The sequence below is a fragment of the Frankliniella occidentalis genome, unplaced genomic scaffold (assembly GCF_000697945.3).
Source record: "Frankliniella occidentalis isolate FOCC.00 unplaced genomic scaffold, Focc_3.1 Scaffold95, whole genome shotgun sequence".
NCBI lineage: Eukaryota > Metazoa > Arthropoda > Insecta > Thysanoptera > Thripidae > Frankliniella > Frankliniella occidentalis.
In genome coordinates, this window is record NW_026267224.1 from 207,530 (window position 1) to 207,949 (window position 420).

The following is a 420-nucleotide window of genomic DNA, read 5'->3' on the forward strand; positions in this document are numbered from 1 at the left end:
CTTGTTGAACACATTAGGACACATACTGGTGAGAAACCTTATCTGTGCGACTTCTGCAAGCAGCGTTTTTCTCATAAAAGTAGCCTTGTTAAACACATTAGGACACATACTGGTGAGAAGCCTCATCGGTGCGACTTCTGCAAACAACGTTTTGCTCAAAGAAGTTCCCTTGTTGAGCACCTCAGGACACATACCGGAGAGAAGCCGTACAAGTGTGATCATTGCGAGAAATGTTTTGCTCGGCCAAGTCATCGCATGAAACACGTCCAAACCCGTCACACTTAAAAGCGAGTGATAGATTTATTAACAAACAAGTTTGTTCGTAAGATTGATTACTTACATAATTGCCAATTGTTATGTAGTGTTTTTTTGGTTCTTCCTAATCTTGAAAGTAGTACGTACACACTGATTGCGATTAAA

At 40.5% G+C, this 420-nt stretch overlaps 1 protein-coding gene across 1 annotated transcript in view; it reads left to right on the top strand.

Moving 5' to 3' along the window:
• The window catches only part of LOC113210561 (zinc finger protein 572-like), a gene marked incomplete at its 5' end in the record, with an annotated part of 5,198 nt that continues 4,778 nt past the window's right edge, over positions 1-420 (top strand). The window contains one exon of the mRNA XM_052269568.1: positions 1-277. Within this exon, the coding sequence (XP_052125528.1) occupies positions 1-277 (277 nt within the window). The remainder of the gene's footprint in view (positions 278-420) is intronic.